Here is a 27034-nt window from a genome sequence, read left to right as displayed (position 1 = left end):
GCTGGTTCTAGCCTTCACTCTGCCTCAACTCCACTTTCTCCAAATATGGTTTCTTGTGGTTTATGAACATGTATGGACAAAATAAAAACTGTACGCTTCAATACACTCTTTGCTCACAGAGCATTGGGTGACATCACACAGTTGCTACTTGATTCCTATATATTTTCTAAACCGTATTAGGACAGCTACAGTTTGCTGAGAAGATGAAAACTAACTGGTCAGTGCTACGATGCTCAGTCTGACTCCAGTCGTTTTGTCAACTGTAGTTTGACTCACAACTTATTTGGAACTTATCAAACTTTAACAGTTCACAGACACTGAGGTCCAAACAAGATCAAGACTTCTGTCCAAGACTATCAAAATTAAAGGAAAGAAAAGAAACAGTGTTGTACTGATAGAAAGGTAATATGTATGAGAATTTTGATCTGTGCTTCTTAGAAAATTACGAATTTCCATTTGAGACATCCTTCAAGCACAGAGCAACAGCACACACATTTAAAAAGAGAGCCTGAGGGAAGCTCTGACAGGAATGATCTCTTATTTAAAGAGCACACAAGCACACACACTCCGTCTTTGTTTAAATACATACTGTTGCTCTTTGTGTGTCTCACACAGACGTGCATGTGTGTGTGTGTGTGTGTTTTTGTGTTTGTATCCACCCAAATCCATGACCTACATTTGCAAATTAAAAACAACAACCTAGTCTGAACTCCAGGCACAGACTCAGAAACTAATAAATTTCAAATGGAGACTCTTCCCCTGGTTGAAATGAAAACAATATAGAATTACATTTGAGGACTCCAACTTGCTCTCATCCACAGCACAAGATAGTGCTGGGCCTTGAAAGCGAAGGAACCAGACCAGGGGTGTCCAAACTTATTTCAGAGAGGGCCAGGTTGGATGAGGTGTAAATGCGTGAGGCCCAACCATTCTGCCTGACACTCGAATAAAATGAACAGTCTTCATCACCGGCTTCATAACATGATCATGTGTGCAGAGAACCTGTTGGTGAATAACATGATGGAGTTAGCAGCTTTACCTCTTTATTCGCTGACTTTGTTACATGTGAGGGTTGATAATCCACTTCTGTGGGAAGAAAACCAAGCACCCAGAAGGAAATGATGCAATGTGCTAGCAAGTAGCCAACAAATATAAACAGGGTCAAAGTCATGACAGGGTACGGTGGGCATGGATATCTGAAAGACTAAAAAAATCCTCTATAAGACATCAACAGCACAACTGTGGAGATGCCTGGAAGACGGTGTGAGACTAGGCACAGAGTAGTTGGCCAACTCTGGAGACACCCACCTGTTCCTTGGCTGCGCCTGAAGGCTTGAAATTAGCTGGAGAGACCAAAACTATTTTTGCTCTTCGGGGAAGAGCGAGATGGTCAGGCTCAAGTGCCTATTCAAGGAACTATAGTGTTGGTTTCATTTTTCAGCTTAGTTGAACCATCTATCACACTATATCACTTTGGCCAGTCAAGAGCACTGGCAGCAGGCTGCGTGTCTTTCAGTCGCCTGAATGACTGCACAAACAGTGATTGTACAAATTAATGGGTTTCACAGCAGCATCTCTGCCATTAAGTTCCATGTTTCGGGAACACACCAGGAAAAAGGAAAAAGCATTTAATAACAAGTTAAAGCAAGACAGTGATTATTGTAGCAGTGAAATGTACGCACAACTCAATATGTAAAGACATATAAATGGTCCAGTTTTCATTCCATATAAACCAGGATGCTGAGACGCCCATCAAAATTTTTGCACAATGCCAGCCTAAGCTCAAAGTTTATATGACATCCTTGGTACTTTAATAGCTACCTGGCACACAAGAAAATAATCCCTTGTAATATGTGCGTGAGTCGCTGTGTTTGTGTGTGTGTGTGTAGATGTGCCTGTGTGTATGCTTATGTAACACTAATTCCATAATGTGTATGGCATGGGCAGCAGTCAGAGGCAGTTTGTGCCAGCTTGTCTCCTTTTCTGGCCCCAAAAGCTAGAGTAGCACAGCATGATGAAAACTCTGATAACTGCTGGGGGGGAGGGGGGCGGCACAGAGTTGCTGCATGGTTTCATACATCTTGAACTAATGTCAACTGAGTTTCCAGGTGAATCAGTTTCCAGCTTTAACAGACTTCTTACTGTGATGCAGAGAGAAGACATAATGAGATGATTATCAGTTACTTTTTGGCTTCATGTTGCATCCTTTGATATTAGGTATTTATATTGGCCCATATTTATAATACACAATAACAAAAAGGGAAAGCTTTTTAACGCCTACTCTCTCTCTGAATGTCGATGGGCTAGTGGTGTTTGATCAGAGAGCTACTTTCTCTTTCAAAGTTTTCTTTGTTAATCTGATCACTACAAAAAGAAAAATTCTCACATTAAGTTTAAAAAATTGCTGTGTTTACCTCAACCAAAGACTTTTATCTGACGAGTGGGAACATGAAATATTAGTCGGTTTTAGACCTAGAAACACACAATAGATGCTCCTATTTCATACAGGTGCCCAGAGCAGACTGCTAAAGTCAATAGACTCAGCATGAACACCAACAAAGAGAAGTAAACAGAGATGATAATATCTCTGAGAAGAAGAAGCAAAACTGTGAACTGAGAAGAAATGTGAAAGGTTTAGAAAGCAGTCTGTCTAAAGTCTAAAATCTCTCTCAGAGAATAAGGAGTTATTATCAGAGAGCAACATCAGTAGGGGAAATCATCCCCTAGCTGAGATAAAAGCGCTCCAGCAGTCAAAATACTCCAGAGTGTAAATCAAGCTTGCATGTTATCTTTGAGTGAGACTCTCCAACTTTGAATAAGGTTTGCCTAAACTGTGGACGTGGAGGAGCTGGAACAAGGTCTGTATTGAAGTAGACACTGGACACGTTCTCTAATGTTGCCCTGTTAAGAGTGTTGCAGGCAAAGATTTCCATTTGGTGGATAGATGAGGAGAAATCATTTCTCTGATTATGTTTTGTTTTGTTTTTTTAAACGCACAATCGTTTGTTTAAGCGCTAGTATTTTTATTGCTGACAAGATTTTGGACTAAATGTAAACAAAGTTATGTTCACTTAAAGTAAGGGTTTTTCATTTTTATGAGAATTATGTTTTTTTCCCCAACCATGATTAGAGGAAGCATAAGAATGTACTCTGCACGACTTCTAACTCTCTGCCACTCCTACTTTCACATCATTGCTCACGCCAGCAACATGTGCAAGAGAGCAGCAGAATAAATACGGAATGAAATAGACAGTAAAACCTACTTGTGTCCAAGCTCGTGAGCAATGGTGAAGGCCAGGTTGAGTCCATTGTCTTCTGCTAACACACATTTCCTCTTGGCACTGCAGACACCACCCAGATATGCGATACCTGCAAGACAATGACATGACATTGTTTCAATTGTACTGGGTAATATGCTAACATGCATCCAAACCTCCTTCTACTTTCATTTCTGGGCTGCAGGTAAACTCATTACACCTCAGCTGACAAGCAAGTGAAACAACAGACCCTAACCCAACAGTTGTGGTGAGCAAGTTTGAAGTGACTTAGTTAGATCTGTATAACCAAAAACTGGGAGACAAATGAGACTTTCCTTATTTTCCCTTAAAGTCCATACAGTCTACATTCAGTCCACATTGCGAAAGTGTCAAATATATCTTAGTCTGTATTCAGAAACTGAGCCTTAAAACCAGCCATCAGGACTTCTGGAACGTTGTGATAAACACAACAAACCAGACACAGCTCTCACCCACACCCCAAGCCAACCAAAATCCAACCTTGCAAGATTTGGTTTATCTGACGGTTTACTTGAAAGCTGCTATCTTTATTTGGATGCACAGGAAACCTTCAGCCAGTCAGAAAAGAACATCACTTGGCTGGCTCCGCTGTTGCTACTAGAGCTCCAAAGAGAAGGCTGACGGAGAAAATGTTTAAAAACCACTTATCTTCTATCTTCTTGTGGAAAGCAACTCTTAAGGTAAAACACACACACAGACAAAAAAATAATCGTGAATAAAAAATAATGGGTCTTTAATTTCGGAGTTTTGATGAGATTAACCTTAATTTCTCAGCATTTGCAGAAAAAATTTAGACATTTACTGACCTTTTTCAAATTAGAGATACAGAAACATATCCTATATGGTGACTGACTTATCCTTATGTCCCTCAGGGATGCAAGTCTTCTTTAATCCTTTTATGAGTAGACTATTCTGTGAAAACTGTAATAGTTTGTCAGTCCCAATACACTTACAATACAATTTTGGATTGGGAATGTGTGATCCTTTGTGATCTGTCCTGTCAACACAGATGTTCAGCAGATGAAACTATATAACTAAAAAAAGATAAATTTTATAAAAGATATTTAGAATGTCTTTTTGCTTGTTTGTTTGTGTGTTAAATAGAAGCAGCCCAAAGTGACCAGGTCGGATATGATGTTACAGTGGACAGCGTAATATGTAATATAATAACATAATTTACAGCACGTCACTGTCACGTTTTGACTCAAGATTGCTGAGGATACAACAACCCCATGAAAAACAAAGAGGAATTTTTAATGTTCTTTTTTTTTTTTTAACTCCAAAATTTTCATTTTCCTCTTAACAGCAGTGACACGTCAACTGCACAGAATTCACTGGAATGGAGCACTGACGGTAAACATACATGTGTGAGGCAGCAGTGTTTAAATAACAATCAGTCAGTTGTTCACCCAGGCATGATTGAAGGTAAAAGTTTCAGATATCCATGTCTCATTAAACACATACACAGAGACCTGGATTTCATTCTGCTTTTGGATCCAGACCACAGAGCTCCATTTGAATCCACTCAGACAAAAATGAAATCATCAAATTATTGACAATAATATTTCATAATATAATGAAAATGGGGACAGCACGGTGGAATAGTGGTTAGTTCTGTTGCCCCACAATAAGCTTTGATAGGTGATGCAGAGATGGACGTCCTACTAAAATTTAAACCATTTAATAAAGTATAGAGCAGGGATCATTTTCATCAAAGAGATTTTGGAAAACAGTACGATCCACGAAGAAGCATGGCGTGCAGCTAGGTACTATGAGCTCTTACATGATACTTGAAAATGAAGGCGAGTGGAGATGAGGGGGAGGTTTTATTTTGGATTTCCTATGGTAGCCAATGCAGAAGACCTAAACTAAGTGATATGTAAAGATGAGAAAATCACAAAGACCAAGTTTTGGTCTTCCCTACCTACAAGCGTGCATGAGGTTTCAGGATTTTGGCCTGTGTGATAAGACATGAGGGGAACAGCTGGAGCAGTTCAAGCCGCATTAGATGAAGTGGAGCAATAAACAAAGATGATATAAAACTGAGCCTTAATGAGAGATTTCCTGTTGTGTCACAAATCTGGATCACTGTCAAGCTCCATTTAGTGCAGGTCAGTTTCCCTCCAAATTAATCTGCATTACACGTTTTGTATGTGCATTGCAACATTTGTAAAAATTTATTAAGAAATATATATATATATATAAATGAACATGCTAAGTCTTTGCACTAGGAATGAATGACTTGATGCTGTTCCCATGCTATCCACTGCAGAGCATCAATTGAAGGAGAGGCTCGACTTAGAACACTATGTAGGTTTAGCTCGAGTGGAATATCTAAGACATCAGAACAAATGTTCCTAGATGCTGTCTGGATGTTCTCAGAGATTGTTCAAACAGTTTTTTGCTGATTTCTGTTGATTTGTTTCTTAATGGTAGATTAATTTAGTTTCTTCCAAGAACCTGTAACTTCACAAAATTCACTGAAATTGCAGTTGAAGTTGGAAGTGAGTATTTCCTTTGACAAAATTAAAACTAATTATACTAAATATTTTTCTACTATTCAGATATTATGTGTTCAGGCAAACCTCAGAGCCAAAAGGTTTTGGGGATTGAGGAGGCTATTGGTAATGCAAGCCATCACATCCCATACTAGTGATGGTGGAGAGGAAATGTGCGGGTAAGCCCACCTTCTTCAGCTGATGAATCACATTGGGGGTACTCAGTCTTGTGGTGTCTAACTTTAACTCCTTGAATAACATCATGCCATGAAGCTCTTGAAGCATCTTGAGACCTTTGTGAAGTTGCGTCCTAAGACTGCAGATCCAGCTTCTCCAAGCAGGTTGAAATCCTTGTGTACATCATTCAGACAGGAGATGTGCTGCACTTCTCAGACACCAGAATGATAGTGTTTGACTTGATGCTTGTAGAGAAGACTGTTTTAGCAAGATCACTGTTGAAGAGTGTCTTTGAGGCCTTTCACCAACCATCCTATGCCGGCTTAGATAGCAGAGCCCAGGACTCTGTCTGGTCTTGTGCCTTTGAGTTGGTTAGCCCTGGAGAAGATCTTCCTTACATGCACATTATTCAACTTGTCAAATCCTGAACCTGAGTTGTTCAACCAATAAGGAGTTTGGAGCTTTGTAGTCATTGTTAGCTTGGATGCCTTTCCACAAGTGCAAGTCTCTCTTCTCAGTAAAGTAGCTGTTGATTCTCCGTCTATAATCCCCTACAGCTACCCTGATGCCACACGACAGGTTATTGCTTGTTGCTTTGAAGTTTGCTTTTTCCCCACAATGCAGAATCAAGGATCCACAGTAACATCCAAATCTTGGTGCCTGAGGTGATGCTTTAGTGACTGTGACACCATCCATTCACTTATTGAGGCAAAGCTTCATAAATTGTATATTCCTCCAGATCCATGTTTTCGTCGCAGGAAGCTGCCTCTTTGAACCCCTACCAATCAGAGCATTTAAAGCGCATCCACACAGGATTATGTTTCCATCACTGAGACAGCCCCCTCTGGGCATACCTTCATCTGTTTCTGGATTGAAGTGGTCTGTGCTCAGATTAGCATGACAGATACAGTACGTGGTCTGAAAGGCCAAGCTGGAGGCAGGGGAATGCTTTGTGCATTTTTTTTTTTTTTGCATGTTCATAAACAAGCTCCAGTATATTTTAAACTCAATGATAATAAATTTAACCAACGATCATGAAAAATCCTCAGGGTGAACTGCTCGTTGATGCTGTTGTGCAACTCTGTGCCTCTGTCATGCCAGCATTAGTAATGTTACAATAACAACAGCGGCAACCTCTCTAATCCTGCCAACACTTGATGATAGTAACCTGGAACATATTCATTGTTGACATAAACACACCGCCCTCTGCCACGCGTCAGTGATGATTCGCTGTTAACATTGGCCCCATTTCAAAGGGTGTGGGGGGGAGGCAAAGAAGTTCATTTCATCTTGGGCAGTCCATCTAAGGTGAATACAGGCCACCTTTCTGTTCAGGGAGTGACAGGAAAGAGAGGAAAGCTGTTCAGATGTGATCAGTCCAGTTCCTCTCACACCACTCATGGTGTTTCCTCCTGGAGATGTGAATCTACACCTAATTAAAGTCTGATAGTTTATACTCACTCTGCCAAAGATATTAGAAAGCTGTTTCTTGGTGCGCATCCAGGATAACATCTTTTCAGCTTTTGAGTAGTTGAGGACCCAAAGCAGAATGGAAAACTGATATCCCTCTGACATGGATGATAGCACAACTGGTGCAGGTATCAGTGTCAGTATCACACAAATTTCACCGACTTGCAGTTATGGTGATTTGCTCTTCAGCTGCTGTTTGAGTTGTCATGCAAGTAGAGCATAAAATGGCCAACACTGAAATTCAAACTAACTGTTAAGCTCTCTGAGTAGCCCATTGCAGTCATGCTGCATGTCTACCCAGCAACTGCTGCCATGTGAGGCGATAGGTAGAGAGAAAAGACTGAGGAGACAGAAGAGGCAAGAGCTGCTGATGTTTACACATTAAGCCAGATTTGGTTATGTTTAAAGTAAGGTTAAGATAAAGTTTCTTGGCAGCGCGGTTGGTTGGAGTTGTTAGCATGGATGGTATTTTATTGCAGTGCTACAGGTTCAGTTTCTCGCTCTCCCTTTTTCCTGTGAGCCTCTCTTCCACTTACTCGCTCATCTTCTACTGCTTATCCCTTTCCAGGTCACCGGGGGTGCTGGAGTCAATCCCAGCTGTCATTTGGCAAGGGTAGGGTACACCCTGGACAGGTTGGCAGTCCATCATAGACAAGACAGAGACCAACAACCACTCACACGTACGGACAATTTAAAATCACATGATGATGTCTTTGGACAGTGGGAGGAAACCGGAGCACCCGAAGGAAACCCTGTAAACTTTATTCTTTCTAAATCTGAGAGAACGTTCAACAGTTAATGTTGCATCAATGTCTTTCTCACTCTGCAATCTCAAGCTAATTATCTTCAGTTGTTAAATGGGGGAAAATTGCAATCTTTTAGGGAGGGTGAAATTTCACCTCCACTTTACCTATAAAGATGTGTGTCCAACATGAGAAGCCAGATCTTACTCAAAAACTGGACACTGAGCCCTGAATAGTTCTCCCATTTGACAGAAGCTTTAGCAGGGCGAATCGATTCTGGGTAGCTTTCTTTCCTCATTGCTGATTTTGCAGGTCACTTAGAGGTCAGAAGGTGCAGACGGTGATTTATTGTCCATTTTCCTCTTATTTGACCATTTTTTCTGAATCACCTTCAGGACTTAATGTTCATTTGCTGCCTAATATATCCCGTTCACTGATAGTTGGTAACCAGATAACCAATTTTATTCACTTCACCTCTCAGTGGTTATGATATTACCGCTGATGGGTCTACACTGCAATAGGTTTTACTGAATCAAACTAACAGCAGAACACTTTGAACACACTCTAGCAAGTTGGTTAACTTGAGTTCTGGAGAGGTGAACATGTGAATCAAGTGGTGGCCTCTGGGTAATTTAGTCAATATTAAGCACACAGAAATACCAGAACCTGAAATGGAGAGGGTAGAAAAGAGCTCCAGTACTTTCTCCTGGATACCGGGAAGTAGGGAAAAATGCTTGCAGGGTATACCAATGAACAAAATAGTTCGTACCAATCCACTTCTACAACTGCTATGAATTACCCATTTACCCAAATAGATGCATCTGATTAGTTGCTTTTGTTTAACATAATGCAACAAATTTGAACATTATTTTGTACTCAACAGAAAAACAATGGTCATGGCTTTGAGTCAACCCCTCTAAACAATTATGAACAGAAAGACCAAGCCAGCATGAGGCCACCAAACAGGGAACTGTACATTTGCTGTTTTTGCACTGCTTAGGAACACAGCTGATAAGAAAAACAATGCAAGGAGCATTTGGCAGATGTCCCTTGTAACTCAACCATGAGTCCAGATATTTGTAGTTCATCTTTGCATTGGCTGACTTGTAAATTATTTTTCCTGTAAAAAAAAAACAAAAACTCAATGGAATCTCAGAAAAGATTTTCCCATGCCATGTCCTTGCTTTGTTTCAGGCCATACCTCTATCTCTCTTCCTGCTTGTTTCCTGCCTGACTGTACTGTCAGTTTATATGAACACGCCAAGAAATACAACAACAAACCATTTGATGGTAAAAGTTTCATGCTCCTTCTGTTTGAAACGCAAGGCAAGACAAATCAATTGAAATAGGGGAATGTCGCTCTTGTGCCACCAAATCAACACTTGATTGACTTAATTTGCATGAAAAGTATTTTTAGCCATTCATTTTATTAAACACTACACAGTGGGGAGCTAACTGGAGATCTGGGGGGACTGGGAAAAATTATTATTATAAAATAGGGTAAAAAGAGGAGTTTAGTATCAGAGTATCAATAATCTATGCCAGCCTGAAACAAATTGTTTTAGGCTGGCATGAGGTTGTCCATTGTTTCTGCCATTTTTCATCATGAAATGAGGTTTCAAGACTGAAATAAAAGGTTGGGGTTGTTTTTGTCAAATTTTATCATTTGCTATTATAAAATATCTGGATTGCAATTTAATTGAACAAAGAATAGAGCAGATGTGCCTTAAAGGTGCTGCAGCTGAGGGCATAATGTAAAATATGTGTGAGATACATTCTTCCCTTCTCCCTACAACTGTCGGCCACAGACTGTCTATTAAAGTGGATGTAGACTGTTTGCCTGTCCCCACTCCTGATTTGATTTATTAGCTTAGCAAACGTCTTCCTGATGGGTTCATGGTTACCTAATCTCCACTCCCTGATGGCTTGCACACATCACTACATAAACCATTATGACAACTTTATATCATTCACATTTCAGATTTTTTTGTTGTTTTGTCAGTCCTATCACGACATGCTTGTTGCTTCAGCAGATTTAGATGCACACCAGGACGACTGAAGACAACATGACCCAAACTCTCTTGTACCATTTGGCTTGCTCCATCATTGTACAGAGCTGACCCATTTAGTAAAATCCAGACATGGTGGTTTTGGATTGGACCGGAGTCAGACTCAAGCTCTGTTCACTGGAAACATTTTTGGCTGACTAAAACAGATGTCGGCCTGGATTTGTACATGTGTTTTTTCCTCTTCACTGGTTTGCTGTATTACTACCATCCATGCTCAGCTCAGAGGCTGCGATCATGTGTGTAAAATATGTATGTTCTGATACAACCACAGCAGAGCGTTCTTGGTGTTTCCATTCAAATGAAGAGGGAAGACCAAAAAAAAAAAAAAAAAAACACCTGCTGGGTGCTGCTCATGTTGCAACAAGACCTTGCTTTTTGATTGACTTATATATAATAGGAAAATATTAAATGGAATAGGAAGCTGTTCCCATGAACATTTTTAGCTTTAAAACTCCAAAGTGCTTGGACTGGATTTGGGGGTCTGGGCGGATCTGGGTTGCAAGTCTAGACATCCAAGTTTTTTTTTTTTTTCCATTTGTAAGAACCACTAACACTATAAAGTGCACGGCATGTGGGGTAGTGCTGTTGATCTGCAGCTGAAAAACAGCTGCATGTGGTCGCACTAGCTGTGTCTACTGCATCTTGTGCTGCTCTAGTTCTATATCTTTACATTTGCCGAACACCTAAATGCTCAATTTCTTCTCATTTTAACTTTACTTCTGATTTGCTTTAGACAGCATATGTCTATAAAATGCTGCTGACTCCACATGCAGCTTCAGAAATAGTGAAAAACAGATTAATGTACTTTACAGTCATGACGCAGTTGCGATGTGATCCACTTTGATGCACGTTGGGTTACTGTAACAGAGTGGTTTTATTGACTAAAATGCAAGTAAACCTTCTGCAGTGATTGAGCAGATTTTTCAGACCTGAACACCAGGAGCCAGCGTTTTAATAGTTTTCATTATCAGTTTTAATACTCTGAGTGCACACACACACACACACACAGTTGGCAGTACCAGATATCTGGGTCCAGTTTAATCAACTGCATCCGCTGTAAAAGTACCTGGGCTGAACAGCTACACTTGTGAAATGGGTGGAACGCCTGCTCTCATCTCCTTCTCTTTGCTGCATCCGCAAGATGTTTCCAAGAATAGGCTAACTTTTGCATGCATTTGTAGGTTCAATGTAATGGCTTGCAGACGATAAAACACTTTCACAGATACTTTCAAACAAGTCACAGCATCTGGTGGTCTTGATTAATATTATATTTCAATCTTAACCCAAGAGTTTCAGTAGTCTGAAAGAGCTATTTGAGTGCTGTACTGATTTGTTTGGTGAGAACTCAATATGAGTGAAGACATTAAGTTAGGTGCTGAACTCAGCATATTCTTTAATTTAAGTTTTTTCTCCTCAATTATTGTGTTTTTTGTTTGGTTCTTTTGTCCTAATTATTTCTTTTTGTCCTTTTCAGCCAGCTATAACTTCATTTCAAAATAGTAACATTTCATCAAAGCACGGCTGGCCTAAACTACGTTTTGAACTCAATGAAACTAACTTTAAAAGTTGCAGTATTACAAAATAAACATGGAGTTCCTCTCCACTGTGAAGCAGTCTAGGAGAAGGTCAGAATAAAGCCCAGGGCTAAAGTGTGCCAACTACTGTAGTACATTTTGTGGACAGACGCAGCTGTAGGTTTCTGCTGACATTGCTGGAGCCACAGTAGATAACAGGAGACCTTGGATGGTTGGCAGCAAGTGGTTCAGGCTTCACTAAACTGCCCCAGGGGCCCGTATCACAAGGCTGGATTTCAGCTCAGCGAGGTAACTTCCGGGTTACGAAGCTGGCTTACGTTTTATCAGGGTACGTTGCCATGGTAACTGCCCGGCCCTTTGACATAGACGCTAGAACTGGAAGAAAAGCTCTGAAGAGAGAGTAGAAATTCAGTGACAGAGTTAGCCCGTTTGATTTTCCAGACAAGTTTCAGTATGACAGATACAGATCCGCATGTTGACCGAGCTCCAGACTGGATGTGTTGCACTGTGGTTCTTTGCCTCAGGTAAGCGATTAAAGTCTTTTTTTTTTTTTTTTTCATTTATTGATTTATTTGTAACCTTATTGTGATGTCTTTTAATGCAGTATGTTACAGAACAAGAACAGGAAAATGAAATATAAACTTTTTGTTTTTAAATTAATTATTTAGGTAATCCGTTCATGAATTAATTCATAGGTACTTTCATGTATGCTGCTGACAATGCTTAAAACCTCAGCTAGCAGCAGGGCTATCCACTATGCAAAAAGTTGCATGTCTTTGGACAGTGGGAGGAAACCAGAGGAAATTGGAGAAAACATTTACACTCTGCACTGAAAAGCCCCAAGCGGCGAAACCTAATGTGCGACCTTCTTGTGGGGCAACAGTGCTGACCACTATGCCACTGCGGTGCCCACATTGTAAATGCAGATGTCTAACTTGTTCCCCAGTGCTTGACTAACTTTTATTCAATAAGTTCCACCACTGGTGAACATGATCTGGACAACAGTTTTGTTTCCTCTCAAGCATACCAGGAAAAACCATTTAGCAAACATTTTGACTGGCTTCAGAGGTTTAAATACTACAAACTCATTCACAAAATGTTATGATGTCATTCATGTCTACAAGCAGTCAGTGAACCGAATAAAATTTTCACTGGGATGAATAATCTGCCATGTTTGGACCATGGACGGAGGTCTTCATTAGGGGATCAAACTCCCCCTTAAAGGAGAGTGGATGCCGGTCCTCCGCAGCCCTTTACCACACTAAAGCCCATGTGAATAAAACAAAGCTGAGTGGTGAAGTTCCACAGTGAGGTCAGATATGTGGCTGAGATTTTCTGCAGCATCAAAGATCCGTTGAAGCCAGCACTTCTGAGGCTAAAGCTCCCAGACAAAGAGCTGCGATCCACAGCGCTGTGGTTATCAGTGCTGGATTTTGACTTGCTGTTAGGGGCTAGCTGGTTGATCAAACACTGATGTGTTGGCTTACATAGCTGGCAGCACATCCAGCCAGACAGCCTCAAAAGAGCCACAAAGCCTGATCAGGCCTCTGGACTCACCGCACTGCGCTGCCCACAAGCAGCTTCAGCCAGCCATTTATTTTGCGCTAATTAGCCGTTACAACATGAAGGGCTTTCCAATAAGCCACTGAATCCTGAGCAGTCGAAGCTCCCAGTGCTGACAACACAAGCCTGAGTCAGCCTGGAAGAGAAGCTTTGTTCGCTCTCTCACGCACATATACATGCGCGCGCGCACACACACACACACACACACACACACACACACACACACACACACATATATGTACACATGCTTGCACATAAACACATGCAAATACTGGTTCACCATAGATTGACCCCAGTGACCTTAATGTCCCCCTAACACAAATAGCTACCACACACATGTACTATAGACAGATTTACACAAATGTGTGTATCTGCCTTCACTCATGCACTCATTAAAATTGGCACACACACTGATTATCAATTGCCTGACTTACTCAGACACACAAAAATCACATGCATATTAATATAAATAAGATGCCCAGAAATACTGACAGCCCAGGGACTGGATTCGAATGTACAGGCGTTCTGGCTCACACACAAATATGTATGCACAATCTATAGACGCACGCACACTGCCTATGACCACCAGGTCTAAAATAGCTCACAGCTTGCACCAGGATGAGGTCAAAGAGCAATGAGGCTTTCCACACTAGACTGCCTGTCACCACATGAGAAGCTTCACACTTCAGGTGACAGAAACTATAAAATTGTCATGGGGGAAGAGTATAGGTTTTGGTTCATATAGTCCATTTTCTACTGCTTTTAAAATAACATTTCCTTCATTTGACTTCCTACCCGAATCATTTGCCCTCATCAGCATTAATCCATTTACTTAAAAATATGTTGTGTCCTGACAAAAAAGGCTGACTGACGCTTGGGATTGAACTACTGTTAATACAAGAAGCTTGACTGTGAGCTTAGGCCAGCTCTCTGTGCTGTGGGATGCTACCTTTTCAATTTGTGAAGAGGCTTTGTTCCTCATTTTCATCAGATCACGTCTTGAGTAGATTTTGTTTATTTAGCGTTAAACAATTTCCACATCAAAGATGTTTTGTGACCTTTTTGGCCTTTAAAGGCTCTGTGTGGCTTTTTATCTGCCTTTCTCTCTACCTCCCTCTTACAAACAGACAGAGTGGGAATCAGCTGATTTGTACAGCGTCATCTCCCACCAGTCAGCAGCTACTCCATGAAGTCAACCGTGCCTCTCCAGTCATCCGGCCTTCGCTCAACATCAACATCCCACCAGCACCCTAATCTCCCAGTTACATCCCTGCCCCAGTAATGCAAACACAGGAAATAAGATACTTCTACCAATATGCCTTACATCCCAGCCCCATCTACCGCGCTTCACTCTGGCTGCTCAGGGTTGGAGTTCCATCACAATGCTGACACATGACAGCAAGGATGGTCTGTTGAAATATCTTCTTTTAGCCATCCGCATACATTCATATGACTAGTAAAAATCTAGAAATGTAAGGAAATTGGATAAATGTCCCGGATTAAGTTTTGCATGAAAGTCGCTTGTTAAAACATCAGACACCAGTGTGATCAGGCTGATTTGACACGAAATCTTATAGCTGCTATTACACTTTTACACTTTCTAATCGTAGCCTTGATTATTACACAATGGATTTACAGACTATAACAATGTCAGCAAATGCATCTGCAACCAATTATCAAATTTAACATTTAAATTATAGAGTGTTTGATTGATCGACATAAAACAAGTTTTTAATATAAAAGATGTTTGTTAAATAGTTGATTTTAAGAGGAAGCAGCTGTGCTGGTGATTAATCTGTGGCATCAAATGAAGCAGAGGAGACAGCTTACCCTGCTGTGCTGCAGTCCTGACAAACAGGCAACGATATTGCATTTTTCAACAAAGTTTTTCGCTTGATTACTCATGCAAATGAAGAAACAAGATCTTTATCTATTGGCCTACACATACAAGTTATCCTGTTTCTACAAATGCATTTCCAGATTACATGAAGGTCCAACGAAAAGGATGCTATTAATTTCAGCTTTATTTGTCTCTTGGAAGCATATATGCTTCCAAAAATTACATTGTCTGGAGAGTGTTATTGCTCTAGGAAAGTTTGATCTGCGGATAAGTTATGTTTTCTCCTTCAAGTAGAGAATCAGGTCTTCCAGATTTATCCGTGTTTGAAAGCCTTTGAGCATTATCAGTTGATTCTCATCCACTATCTTTGCTAGTGACATCTAGAGTTATGCCTCCACATTGGGCACTCCTATTGGCTGTCATACTGTGTCTACTGAAGTATTTGTTACTACATACAGTACAGGCCAAAAGTTTGGACACACCTTCTCATTCAAACGAATAGGAAAGTGTGTCTAAACCTTTGGCCTGTACTGTAGATGCACTATTGTGCATCCCTGGCACATTTAAAACAATAAAGTATAATCTTCATCTTCAATCTGGGTCTTTCTATCACTGCAACTATGAACTGTGGGGTTACTGCACACCCCTAGCTCCCCTTTCAAAATCAAGTGAACTATTGTTCACATAAAAACAAAGATTTTATGTTTAATTAGTAAAATTAATGAAACAGAAAATAAAATCTCCCCCATCACCCCATGTGGTGTGGAAATGTTTTCAGTTGAAGCAAATCAACTGTGGGACCCTGGAATCTTATAAAATGCTGTTCCATGGCCTTCGTGTGCATTTGGTCACTCTGACATGAGTCTGGAGGGGCTGGAGAGAAACAGGGAGGGGAAAACGCAGGTGGCAGAGTTTTTAAAGCAGGATCTTTAATGAGCACCCTCTTTAGAGTAAGGCTCAAAGTGGTGCACTTTGCACAAAGAGCAGGAGTGTTCTCATCGTACAGGAAGATTAGCAGGTTGAGAGTATTACAGTAGGGCAGAGCTGTGCAGGGCCAGGCATGGCCAGGAGCTGCCACACTGCCTCACAGCACAGCATGACCATCTCCTTCCATTACCTCATAGCTATGTGCTCGATGATAATATGTGATAATATGTGAGTAGCGTTATGTAGGGTAAGACTATGGAGCCATTCAGAAGCAAAGAGAGTTTGACCCACCTCCCACAGGAAGGCCTATCCTTTATACTTACCTAGCTGTTTACTGTTAGCAACTGAACAACGTAACACTAATTCCATGGAAACGCTTCTCAAGTCTTACATTAGCAGTCCAATTGATCTTAAAAAATGTAATTTAATAAAGAAACTTTTGTAAATACCATACTCAAGATATCAAATGCTTGATGGCATGAATTGGAGAAATAAGTTCATGAAAAAGAATTTGTGGACCACATTTACTCTTTCAAAGCAGTTTTTGTCCCATAAGCCCTACACAATGCACTTTAAATCAAATTAATTTAAATAGATGGATCTTTTAGGGGAGACCAATCTGAAACTTAAGAAAGGTGTCGTTTGACAAAGTAGCTGTTTGACAAAGTCTGTGACCGACTGACAAGACTCAATCCTGCCACAAATAAAGGAGGCATCAGTGACTGGTCATTATGAATCCACAGAGGATGGACCACCACGGGACAGATGGATGAACAAAACATTGGGTTTCAACACTTCTCAATGTTAAGAAACATTCTTCACCTTAATGGGGAGATTTGTAAATTTTCCCGCCGCTGATGTTAGTTTCTTGCCGATGCAGGTGGTGGTGACTGTTACTAGACTTTGAGAGCTTCAGCCATTCCTGGGTTTACAAGACAAGAGCTTATAATATGTCTGGTACATGGCGTTCCATCCTCAGAAGGGAATTGGCTGTTGCCTGAGGCCTGAGGCCAGTGGTAGCAGTCAGGTATGTTTCCCAGGTTTGGATCAAAAAGGCAGGAACGTCTGTTATAATTGATTTTACCTTTTAGTACCTTTAGTACCATATTTCAGTTGTGGGAACTGCAGAAACACCCTTATATGATTCATCTGTGTTTTTATAGGGACGGGCACAGAAACCTGGTATCTAACAGGCCCCAAAATTAGGAAACAGATTTCCTGTTCTTTCCCATCATCTATGATGCATTTTCATCTCAATATATCACAATATTTTGCACTGTCAGAATCTGTGAGACGTTTCCTCAGTCAGAGGAACAGTGAGGTGTGAGAATATAATGTAAAAGGACTTTTGATTAGCTTTGGTCCATAAATGCTGGTCACTGTTACGCTCATATATGTCTATGGGTCTACAACTCTAAGCTTGTTTGAGCAGATGACATCCACTTACAGTATATATTAGTATAGCAATGATAGAGAGAATATGTGCCCTCTGTGTTCAGGTGTTTAGATCGTTTGCATGGAGAATATCCTTGGATCTACTATTTTTTCAACTACCATGTATGTCTTGGAATTGACTGAATCTTTTAGTCAAGAAGTGAAACGGTCAAAGGTGCCTGGGCTTATTTTCTTAGCCTGACTGAAATTTGATCACATTAAATAAGTGTGCCAATAAGTCTGCCACATTACAGGGGTCAAATGTATAAAATTCTGTGGTTATTTAGGTGTACACATATGTGAGCACACAAAATAGGGAACACAAATATGCAATCTTTCTGCCAGCTTCATAAAATCCCATGTAAGTCAGTTCTGTACCTAAAGAAGTGCTGCTGTGATGCCTTGTGTCTTCCAGTATTGTGTGGAGACTCTTCTTTGAGTTAAGTACAGAATTTTCACTTGTGTTTGCTAATTTTTGTTTTCATCTGTTCCAACTTCATATGAGCACCAACTGGAGAGCGAGGGAGATTTCAAATTGATGATGAAAGTAACCTAGTCTGTAAGGTGTTTGGCTGATGGCTTCCCAGATCAGGGGAAGCAATCATCTTTTCTTCCAAACCCTTCACTTCCAGAAGCACCTTTGGCCCACTCTGGGTAGGACACTTCACTGCAGCCTGCAGTGCACTGCCAGGTACAAGGAAATCAAGCCTTTATTCTGTGTTCCCTGCCTGTCCAAATTGATTCCACTTCAACAGCTTGAAAACCAAGACTCCAAAACATCACACTGCAAGCCGCAACAAATTATTCATTCTGGGTCATTCACATTTCTGAGCACACACTGTCAACCAGTATCAGCTAAAAACAAAGGCATAAATCTGCCAGTGGAGGTTTCAAAACCTTCACCATTGTGAAATGGCTTCATCTGCTGTGATAAAAGACTATTCTGAAATTGGATGGGTGCCACATGATGTCACATTAAAGAACAGGTAAGCAATACATAAACACCCTCAAATCTAGAAACATACAAATACGTCTAAATGATTTTGAGCACGATCTGAAATCACGAGGCCAGACAAGAATCCAGACAGCCAGTGGCACATGCAACGTACTCGCTCAAAAACACTTCAACTAGCACATACACAAACATGAGGACCTTCTCATAAAAGAGATTAAAAATGTCCGGGGCACTCTCCTAATTTCAGCTTTAGATGCTGGCGGTGTGGAAATATTTACACTTCCTATTTGAAAGGGGGAATTCCTCCTCACATGAAAAGCCGAAGATTTATTACACCATGTTCAAAGATGTATTTTATGGGACGAGGCTGCCTGTGACAAACTCTGCTGAGGCTTTTCTGCTCTGAGAGGAGCTCAGGTGGCAGTACGCTACAGTGGCTAAATCCAATAACGTCCGATTTCTTTACTACTACTTCATCTTCTCAATGTCCCTCATATAGTAAGGAAAGTTTGAGCCCTTTGTTACAGTAGGTCCACTGAGCCAAAGAAGAAAAAACCCTCTGAGCCCATATGGTCAAATAGGAAAACAAGCACAAAAGAAAAGTGCTTTGGCTTTTATGGCCTGAAGCCAATTCTTTACTTTCAAGGGCATAAATCACAACTGTGAATGGAAAAAGTCCAACATTACATAATACCAAAAGTTAGGTCCACAGAGCCAGAGGAAAATCATGTATGAAAAGGAAAAGGAACAGGACTGTACAGACTAGACCATTCTACAGCAAACCTGGCTTGTCTAGAGAAAGTTAACATACACCTACTTCCTTCTGCCACATACCTTTTAGAACAAACTTAACTTCTGCCCAGAGCTAATTCACGGGTGCATTTGTTTCCAATCCAGGAAGAGAGATGTTACTGTGCAGGTTGGTAGATGGTTTGGACGTGAAAGCTCAAGACAGCTGAGAGCAGAGTAGATGATAATAATTTACTCCTCTCCCAAACCAACAACAGCTTTAAATTCAGAAACATGAAAATGTAAACCATGTGTGTCACAGATTGTGAAGGATAGCTGATACAATAACTCGCCAATAGATGTTTTGCATTGGAGGCAACGTTCAGACCAAAGGCTGTCTGTGAAAGTGCTGTAGACTCTGGGTCTCTATATTAAAGTCAGTGGACCAGACTCTTAAACCTGTGTTGTCTCTGATGACCACCAGGGGGCGACACCATTGGCTGTAAAAAGAGGTCAAACTGCACTGAAGTCAATGTGAAAATGGCCCTACGTCTCACTTGATTTATTACATCAGTAACTGTTTATGCTGTCGGTCTTAAAGTTTTCTTCAATACAACCTGACTTTTTTTAAATGATGGCCCCATTTAACTGAGTGTGCTTGACAGACTGTGCCACCCAATCAGGATAGAGTACAAAGCAGGTCAGATGCAGTGCTCCTTCCTCATCAGCTCCACCATCTACTCCAAATATGGTTTCTTCTGGTTTCAAAAAATTAAGATGGCCAACTGAAAAATGAAATAGTCCAATGGGTGACACTACAGTGGGTTAACCCTTAAATCAGCTTGATGTAAGGCAGTTCACCTCACTGGCTGTGGTCAGACGTGTGAAGGAGAAAATTACTAACTATGGCGCACCAGATCAGTTGAAAGTGACAAACTGACATGACAGACCATAGAACCTGGAGCCAATAAAACTGAATCTAATATGGATCCTGTCCTAATTGAGTCCAAAGACAGTGCTCTTGTCCGACTGTCAAAATTTTATTTTTATATTTCTTTACTTAAGCTAATATTCTGCTGGATGACAGAGCAAAATTGAATTGCCCAGCATCATTTTCTCAAATCAAACATCAGCAGCACTGCATTATTTCAACTCAGACCACAGTTCATTTTAAACAGCTGGTAAATGGCATTTCCATTAGTCGCAGATCAGCCCTGCATATTCAGTAATGTTTAAGACCATTTCTACACTAAAGCAAATGGGAAAGTGAGAACATCTCAGACAATCCAGTTAAGCTTGAGGTCTAAATTGGAAGGCCATTTGGGTCATAGATGGTTTTGAGTCAAACAGGTGATAGTTACATACACAGAATAGAATACATAGTTGTACTCACCCACAGTATCACATGGTTCATCTTTATGAACACAGAAATCTGTCCTGAAAAAAAAAACGAAACAGAGTTTAATTCACTTACTTATTGAAAATGAGGCAAATATTCTTTTATAATCAACCCACACTGGACAAGTCTCTGTGTTAGGACTATCCAAAAAAAAACAAACCACCTGGTTAAGTAGAAGATTGCGTTTCTAGCTATTTTCAGTGACCACACAGTGAGGTGCAGTGAATGAGAGAGGGGAGACATGATGACACAATGGCACTGAATCGCCAAAAGGCTGGAAAACATTTACAGTGTAGTAAACAGGCTTACAGTCCTAAAAACCAGCAGTATCAGAGGTGGTTGTGTGAAAAATGGAAAGAGAAGACCCAGCGGGCGTAGTTCAATCCCCGCTTACTTTCTTAATGTTAAAGTTCCATTAGCATTGGCCTTCCAAAAAACAATAAGCATACAGTAAGTCCATACCATGGTAGGGGTAAGTTAAATATCAGGGTAAAAATCCACAGTCTTCTGTTGTAAAAGTTGCTGTAACATCATTGCACTGTTATATGAACAAGAGATAAAACAAGCAGCAAACTTTAATTAATTCATTCGTTCATTCATCTTCTGCTGCTTAACTGTTTCCGGGTAGTGGGGGGAGCTGGAGCCAATCTCAGCTCAAATTGGCTAAGGGCTGGGTACACCCTGGACAGGGCAGCACTCCATGGCAGGGCCAACACACAGAGACAGACAGAGACCAACAACCGCCCATACTCACTCCCCAGATATTCTCATGTTAAAATATCGCACAGCAGAAATACATGTTTACAGTCTGGTACAAAGAACGCTTTGGCCTCAGTGACTATTCAACTCCTTCATGATGAATTTTATATATTCACCTCTTTGATCTTTACTGAGACATGAGCATAATCAAGGTCATAGTGTTTTAAGTCATATGTGAGTGAAAATGCTTATTTGCTGAAGTCTTGGCTCCACATGTCCTCTGCTGTTGGACTATTTTTGGATCAGCCCAAAGTTGTGGGAAATCAAGCATGAGCAAGATGGCAAAGGTGAAGCAGCTCACTATGAGTGTCAGGTAAGGCCAATTTGGGTTTCCCGACAGCACCATCACAGTCATGACAGCAAGTATTTGAGCCAAGAATAATAATGGCCAAAAGCTATCTGAATGGGAGGAGGCTCTTTTTGGCACAGCTTGAAAAGTGCCTTGTTAAACTATACATGCAAAAGAGATTTCAAAAACATGTCACACTGCTTTCAAGCTGGTTCAACTTTTTGCTTGATAATCCTTTTTTGTTGTTTTTGGTCTTGTTCCCGGTTTAGGTTGTTTGAATGTAAAGGCAACAAAATACACTTTATGACTTGAAGTGGCCGTGATCAAGTGCTTAACAAAACACAACACCGGACTCTGGCCCGATGATTGGCCAAGTGTAGATGGAAAACTCTGGAGGAGTAAACAATTAACACTGCAGCTTTTTATGACCCCTAGTAATCCCGAGTGTGCTAGCACTGCAGCGACAGTGGAGGAGGAGAGGTTCCCACTGGCATGTGGGACTCCTCAGCTCGGTGTGAACAGCTGCAGGCCAGCCTTTGGGACCAGATCTCAACAAGTCCTGGTTGTCAAAATGGGTGAGATTGATGAAGTTTGAATGAGTGTAAATTGTGTACTGCATTCATTGTTATAGGAATGAGCAGAACCTGGCCATGACGTGGTAATGAAGGTTGTGAAGGGGTGAGTACAGTGGTTGGGATCAAGTTTTAAAACTTAAACATACATTTTTTTTTATTATTTAATATTATTAGCATTTAAGCAGAATTGTGTTGTCAAAAGCGATTCGTCATTACAATTTATTTCTTGAGTAACTTGTCAGTGACCTCATGTGTTGCTATTCCACATCCTCCACAGGTCAACAGAAGCGGTCAGCTGTTTAAACAAATTGTAAAGTCTTCACCAGACATACACACATGCTCTAATGGAACAGCCATTGCAGGAAATTTGCAGTCAGGTATCTTGTACATGAACACTTCATCTTGAGCAACAGACTCCCCATGGAAACAGATATCAAGTGGTCCCTATCCAACAGAACATGACCAACACAGTGGACTTGAACAGCCAGACTCAAACTTCACAATTCTGTTTTTGTTGCTGCAAATCAGTGGTTCCCAAATGGGGGGGCGCAGAGCCATTGCAGGGGTCATTTAATGCCATGACATGGTCGAGTGCCAGATGACATATTGGACAAAGCAAAGCAGTTTTGACCACCTGCATATTTACTGTCTTCACAGTTAAGTAAATAACGCCAGACTCATTTTGTTTGCCTTGCTTACAGTTGTGTATTGAAGACCACTGTGGGATCCAGTGAGTTAACACACCAAAACATATTGTTACTGCTGTTTTGCTGTTTAAGGCAGTCTGAGAACATAGGCTGTATGTAGGCCCTATACAGAATTACATGGTGATTGGACCTGACGAAAGGTAATCCAGCTGTGGAGAGCAGTGAGAGCTTGCCCAAAGGTTTCCATCAGCATTAAGACCACAAGGTGACACCAAGCTGTTTGCCTTCTCAGGAGGATGCAAGGCTTTGAAGCGGTACATAAAGGGATCACTGTTGTTGATGCTGTTTCCCCTAACAAAAACTCCACTCAGACCATTGTAGAAGGTGGAAGAAACGCTCGCCTGAGTTCAAACAGGAGCGGCATTGATAACAAGTCTGAACAGACACATGATCCCACACACAGAAAAATACACTTTATACTGTCAGGGAATCATTTCCAAGAGCCAGCCATAATAAAAAAGGAAAAGTATCCCCCTGTTCCTATAGTTTGAACAAAATATATGTGACAACACCAAGAAACAGAACGGCAGTTAACAACAGCTGATGACTTTTTCAGAGGTGCTAGCAAAGCTGCTCAAACAATTCATTTGTATTTATTTACAAATTGATGGCTTCCTTTTCACAAATTCAGGTACACAGCAGTAACCCACATGAAGTCTGGCTTCCCTCCAATGGTGCACTGACAGCTTAAGAACCCCACGGAGAGTTCACATGTGATGGCACTTGTGCATATGGTCATTTACTGTTTAAGACCAGCAGTTTTTTAAACACCAGTTTTGTAAAATAAGGCTGAAGAGAAGGACACTAAACTGTATCTATATTCTGGTAGCCAAGATGGCATATTCAGTTATTGGGCCAGTAATAAGACACCAGGGACCAGATGAATGATGTGTACACACTAAAACACTGTTACATTATATCCAGCAAGACTGTGATTACCTGCTCACGAACAAATGATTGTGGGGGACTGGTGATCTGTCCTGGGTGTACCCCACCCTCGCCCAGTGTGAGCTGGGATTGGCTCCAGCAGCCCCAGCGACCCGCAAAAGGATAATTGGTAGAAGGGGAATGAATGAATTAAAGATGTGTCTCCATTTATGGATAAATATAGGAGTTTTTTTAGAGTTAGGAGTAAAACTACGTGACCGCTCATAGTAGCCAACAGCCAGCGGTGAAACCAGTGGACAACTGATCCTAGTAAAATCTGTTCCTCATTTATTCCAGCCTCACGTGTCAGTGGGTTAAGCAAGTTTCAAAATATTCAAAATAACATGAATAATGGTCCTGTTTGATTACAGAACATACATGGAGGCTCCTATTTGAAGCTCTGCACCACATTATAAAAATTAGAAACTGGAGTCAATGACTCATTGCTGAACCTGTATTCATTGTCATGTGAGCCAGATCCAACAAAGACTAACAGCTGAGGAGGACTGGACATGTCAGCAGTCTAGCAGCTGTGACAGACCCAAATCATCACTGCAGAGCTGCAGCTTCACTCAGCCTGGCTCAGGGGACCTCCATTTTTGTGGACTGTTTATATCAGAGGACCTGCTCAGTTTTAGGATGGTTTTGGGATCTTTTCTCACATGGAATGTTCTTTTGACTGTGTTTAAGATCAGGCCTACTAATTATTGGTTGAGATAAGAGTCAATTCAATTCAATCCTAATATTGTAGGGATGTGCCAAAAAATGTATTCGTATAAGAATCGCGATTCTCATTTACTAAGATTGAAATCGATTAAAAAAAAAAATAATAATAAAACAAACCCGCAGGCTGTCTGCCTCCATTTTGTATGTCACCAAAGAGCCGGTTCTGGAACATACTCATAAGGAGGAAACTACAACAATGGAGGAAAGAGAGATTCAACCAGTCCCCTACTCGTTGAAGGCAAAGATTTGGACTCATTTTACCTAGAGCTCTTTAAAATCCATTTTATATATATCTACTTTTTTCCCAGTTCTAGATCTAGTCTGGTGTGCTCTCTAGTGAAGTTTGGAGGGGTCCAGTCTAGTCACCATTCCTTGCTGTAGCCCAGTCCATCATTCATTTCCAATTAACCATTTTATCCGCACCCCCACCGGGAATCGAACTGCACCCTTGTTGAAAGATGGAAAAACTGGCTGTACATAACAAAACAAATCATCCTATATTCAACATTCTATTGATCAATTAAATCGATCCCAGCTCAGTCCTTTATCACAGTAGCTCAAATCCCCTGATCCCTCTGAATGGTTCCTGTCATATTGAAGACAAATATAGAAATGTAATAACAAATCAACATTATGGCAGTCTGTGCCTATTTGAAGGATATATTTTCATTTTGTTTGCTTTTCTGAAATATCAACTTTTCAAACAAAGTCCAAGGCATTTCACACACAGACACACCTACACGTACACGCACAGCTATGTGCTGCAGTGACTCTGAGAGCCGTGGGCTTTAATTTGCCTACATGCTCCCTCACTCTCACCCTGACTGCTGCTGGCAGCATCCCTTCTTTCCTTTCCTATCAGATAGCGCGGGTGAGAGAAAAAGAACCAAGCACCTCAAGGACAAAGGGCCACAGTGAACAGCTCCTCATCAAGCACCTCGAAATGGAGACATGATAAAAATCAGAGGACATGACTTTCATCTCCTAACTCGCTCGCTCTTTGACTCCTCAGGTAAAACAGACTTAATTTCACTATATTTGCCCTCAATTGGAATGCCTTTCACCTAGCAGCACAAGTCTATACAAATGACTAATACTAAATAGACAGAAAGCCTTTTACATTTAATCCCTTTGCAGTTCACCATCATATCTGTTGTCCCTGGTGGCTGCTCTGTGTTTATGTTTGGTCCAACTCAGAGATAAGTATTTGTAATGACTCATATAGAAACCATCTTTGGTTGGACCCGAAACAGGCTTGTGTAGCTTTCCGCCACTTGTTCTGCACCCAATCACTATGACACAGGAGCCAAGTAGATACGATAACACACCAGGTTGAAATAAAGCATAACCATCCAGAAAGTCAATGCTGTCAATAGTTCAAGGCCCTGATGATGCAGGTGGAAAAAAACGGTAAAACACACACTAATTAAGCTAATGATCTGTGCATGTGTAGTTATTAGTTTTGTTACATGCACAACAATAACCAGGCTGCAGTCGCCAGAATTGTAATTTTTTTCACAAGTGCATGACAAAGACTTTAGGCATAGAAAGTAAAGCTGAACAATTGAACAGTAATTTGCGTGAAGCCACAGCTTGTGTTTGAAATAAAGTTTTCCTGAGAATTAAAGCAGCAATGTTGAAAAAAAAAAAAAGCTGAATGTCCGCTTGCCGGTAGTCACAGTGAGGAGAAGCTGTGCACAAGCGGGGCGCGCATGCACGCGCACACACACACACACACAAAAGGCTTGAAGGAGGAAATCTGGAGAACAACTGATACTGCTGGAGTTTTTCAAATGAGCTAAGTGAGAATCCAATCATTAAACCGGAGCATTTTATATCTGATGCAAAACAGATGATGGTTAAATCCTAAATCAGAATCAGGCAACTTCATCGTTAAGTTGAAATCAGTTCAGACCACGTCTCAAAATCTTCTCCTTTATCATCACTCATTTATGTGAGGTGGTCGGGTAAATACCTGGTAACCAGCACTGCTGTATCCACTGGTGGGATCTCGTCCCTCCCACCAGGTACGTGGTTAGTGCCAATGTACCGTGGGCCCCCAAACTCCTGATACTGCCAGTGACAGAAGCTCTCGAGAGACCTCTCTCCATGATGACCAACCTTTAGCTTCTCCTGAGGAAAAGATACAAGCCTTCTGAGCTCATACTGCATTTTAACAGTGATAAGATTGATGATAAATTCCTTCACTGAATGTTGCCTGGATCACTGGGCCCTGCTGTTTGATCTTTAATGGTCTGCAGTTCTGATTTTGGTTACAATTGATTCTAGTTACAATGCATGAGGCTCTGCCACAGTGCCACAATGTTTTCCATCATCACCGCTACTTGTCTGCAGTTTCAGAATGAATTGCTTCACTGAACCATTATAACATCAGTCAGCAAAGGTGGAAGCAGCC

At 41.0% G+C, this 27034-nt stretch overlaps 1 protein-coding gene across 2 annotated transcripts in view; it reads right to left on the bottom strand.

Annotated features, from left to right (window-relative positions):
- adamts17 (ADAM metallopeptidase with thrombospondin type 1 motif, 17) overlaps nt 1-27034 on the bottom strand; it is a 99490-nt gene that overhangs the window by 41954 nt on the left and 30502 nt on the right. For both annotated transcript variants that reach the window (XM_029498833.1, XM_029498834.1), the window contains exons 6-8: nt 26594-26751; nt 20630-20673; nt 3264-3369 (exon numbers count right to left, since the gene is read on the bottom strand). In XM_029498833.1, the coding sequence (XP_029354693.1) occupies nt 3264-3369; nt 20630-20673; nt 26594-26751 (308 nt within the window). The remainder of the gene's footprint in view (nt 1-3263; nt 3370-20629; nt 20674-26593; nt 26752-27034) is intronic.

The sequence above is a fragment of the Echeneis naucrates genome, chromosome 3, assembly GCF_900963305.1.
Source record: "Echeneis naucrates chromosome 3, fEcheNa1.1, whole genome shotgun sequence".
NCBI classification, from domain to species: Eukaryota; Metazoa; Chordata; class Actinopteri; order Carangiformes; family Echeneidae; genus Echeneis; species Echeneis naucrates.
This window is presented reverse-complemented; position numbering and strand designations above follow the sequence as displayed.